Source organism: Lepidothrix coronata, unplaced genomic scaffold (genome assembly GCF_001604755.1).
Source record: "Lepidothrix coronata isolate B3197 unplaced genomic scaffold, Lepidothrix_coronata-1.0 Scaffold23, whole genome shotgun sequence".
Lineage (NCBI taxonomy): Eukaryota > Metazoa > Chordata > Aves > Passeriformes > Pipridae > Lepidothrix > Lepidothrix coronata.
The window spans coordinates 7,723,961-7,726,473 of NW_016690203.1; the positions used below are offsets into that span (position 1 = coordinate 7,723,961).

A 2,513-nucleotide genomic window follows, 5' to 3' on the forward strand; every position below is an offset into this window, starting at 1 on the left:
CTCAGGTCTCCCTGGAACCTTCCCTTCTCCAGGTGAGCCCCCCCAGCTCTCCCAGCCTGGCTCCAGAGCAGAGGGGCTCCACCCTGGAACCTCCACAGCCCGCTCTGGACTTGCCCCAGCAGCTCCATCTCCCGAGAAGGAGGTTCCTGGTGGGTTGATTGTGAAGCAGAGCCGTGCTTGCAGCTCTCAGGGTTTGTTTCTGCCCTGCCTTTCTTTCAGAGTGGGGGGGCTGTTGTGACCACCCTCAGCCAGACGGGCTCGCTCTTCAAACCCAGCTCTGCCTACCTGCCCCAGGAGCTGCTGGGCAAGGTGAGTCCCGGGGCCTCCTTTGGGGTTGCTTTGGTTTTATTTTTCCTCTTGGCTTTGGGAAACAAAACCCCTGGTTGGGGGCCCAGGTTCTCTTCAGGGGGACAGACTGTGCTGTGTGGAGGGACAGCTCCAACCCCTGCTCTCTCAGGAGCCAGGGAAGGGCTGGAGCTGTGCCAGGGCAGGCTCAGGGTGGATCTCAGGAAAATCCTTCCCCCAGAGGGTGGTTGGGCACTGATCAGGCTCCCCAGGGCAGTGGGCACAGCCCCAGGGCTGCCAGAGCTCCACGAGGGTTTGGACAATGCTCTGAGGGACAGGGTGGGATTGTTGGGATGTCCTGGACTGGATGATCCTTGTGGTTCCCTTCCCTCAGGATATTCCACGACTGAGCTCTGGTAAAGGTTCACATCAGCCACAAACAACTGCTGGATGTGTTTTCTTCTTTCTCCTCCATCTTTCAGCTAAACTTGTAAAAATAAGTATTCTGGAAGTGGTGTGGAGTCAGTAGAAAGCTTGAAGTGCTCAACAGCCCTCTTTGTTAGAAAGCTGGCCAGCGAATTTGCAGAAATGTGAAAATATCCATTTATTTCTCATAGTGAATGAATTGTATTAAACCAAATAAGTATTTTTAAGCAGAATTGTTCAGATCTAAGATAAAACCTGTACTACCATAAAATGACATATCCTGGGCTTCCTTACACCAACTAATTCCCAAGCTACAGGTCCTTGAGAACTTTCTGGTGGGCTGACTGGAGGAGAAAGTCCAGTCTCTCCTCTGCCTCCTCCGAGGGCTGCTGTGCTTGGGTTGTTGCCATGGAAATACGACATCTTCGACTTTCCTTTGGTCCTTTCCCTGGCACGGGATAAAATTAAGCACCTGTTGGAAGGAGAATTCCTCATGGACATTATCAGGTCACTCAGATACAACTGCATAAGTGACTGGAAGGTGCTTCTCCTCTGTGTTCATGGAACCAGAGTTACTCACAATTGAACTGCAGGATTCAATTGTGAATCCCTTTTTCTTTATTCACCTTGGAGGGGAAACACCCTTAAATTAAGGCATGTTTTTCCACACCTTAGCAAATAAAAGGCTACAGGAAAGTTCCTTCTCAGAGCTCCAGCTCTTGGTGCACTGGGTTAATCAGTCGCCCCACGGAGAGGCAGAAACACCCTCCTGTTTATGGAGCTGTTTGTGGAGATACATCCATGCAGGCTGTGTCCAGCTGCTACTCACCCAGCCTTCCCTCCCTTCCCCCTTCCCTAGGAGGGGTTTGACGCCCTGGACCCCTTCGTGCCCATCCTGGTGCCCAACTACAGCCCCCGGGAGTTCGAGAGCTGCTACGGGTACTATCTGGAGCGCAAGTGGCTGCAGCACGAGCAAGGTCGGTGCCCCCGGGGCTCTGCCCGCCCTCTCTCAGTCTCTCTCAGTCTCTCTAAATCTCTCTTTCTTTCTCTTCCTCTCCCCCAGCTCGCACGGAGGACGGGAAGGCGGAGCTGCAGTTCCTGAGCGGCTCCAACCCGCGGCAGCTGGACCGGCTGGCGGGGCCCCTGTAGGGCAGGAATGGGCTGGGACCCTTCCCCTGCCCCCAGCGCGGCGGGCGGGGGGGCTGCTCCTGCTCCGCGGGTGAAATCTCCCCTCCCGCTGATCGCTGCACAAATTTGGTATTAAACAACGGCCTTTCCCAGGAGGATTTTACACATTCCGCGTTCTGCCACACCGAACTGGGGCGTCTGACACCCGGCTGGAATTCTGGTTGGCACGTTAAATGTACGCGGGGGCGTTCCGGGCAAACCAAGCCCGGAGGGAATGAAGCACACGCGTGGAATAAATCAGCCCGCACAGGCGTGGGGAGGGGAAGTTTTTGCCAATCCCCAAAGTTTATCCCGTAAAGGAGCAACTGCGATTTTTATTTCCTCAACGGGTCGTTATTTCAGCTCGTTCCCAGCCCGGGAGCGCGCGGGGAACGTCACGGGGAATTCTGAACCACCGGTGGTTGTTCGCAGCCAGGGGGCACATCCCAGGGAATGTCACCGGGAATTCTGAACCACCGGTGGTTGTTCGCAGCCAGGGGGCACATCCCAGGGAATGTCACCGGGAATTCTGAACCACCGGTGGTTGTTCACAGCCAGGGGGCACATCCCAGGGAATGTCACCGGGAATTCTGAACCACCGATGGTTGTTCGCAGCCAGGGGGCACATCCCAGGG

General features: G+C 55.4%; 2 protein-coding genes across 2 annotated transcripts in view; both read left to right on the forward strand.

Moving 5' to 3' along the window:
• The window catches only part of DAP3 (death associated protein 3), a 17,568-nt gene extending 15,578 nt beyond the window's left edge, over positions 1-1,990 (forward strand). The window contains exons 7-9 of the mRNA XM_017808401.1: positions 184-309; positions 1,571-1,688; positions 1,775-1,990. Coding sequence (XP_017663890.1) covers positions 184-309; positions 1,571-1,688; positions 1,775-1,860 — 330 coding nt within the window. The 3' untranslated portion in view covers positions 1,861-1,990. The remainder of the gene's footprint in view (positions 1-183; positions 310-1,570; positions 1,689-1,774) is intronic.
• An 82-nt stretch (positions 1,991-2,072) lies between these two features.
• Positions 2,073-2,513, forward strand: part of MSTO1 (misato 1, mitochondrial distribution and morphology regulator) — a 6,836-nt gene continuing 6,395 nt past the window's right edge. The window contains exon 1 of the mRNA XM_017808402.1: positions 2,073-2,093. Within this exon, the coding sequence (XP_017663891.1) occupies positions 2,073-2,093 (21 nt within the window). The remainder of the gene's footprint in view (positions 2,094-2,513) is intronic.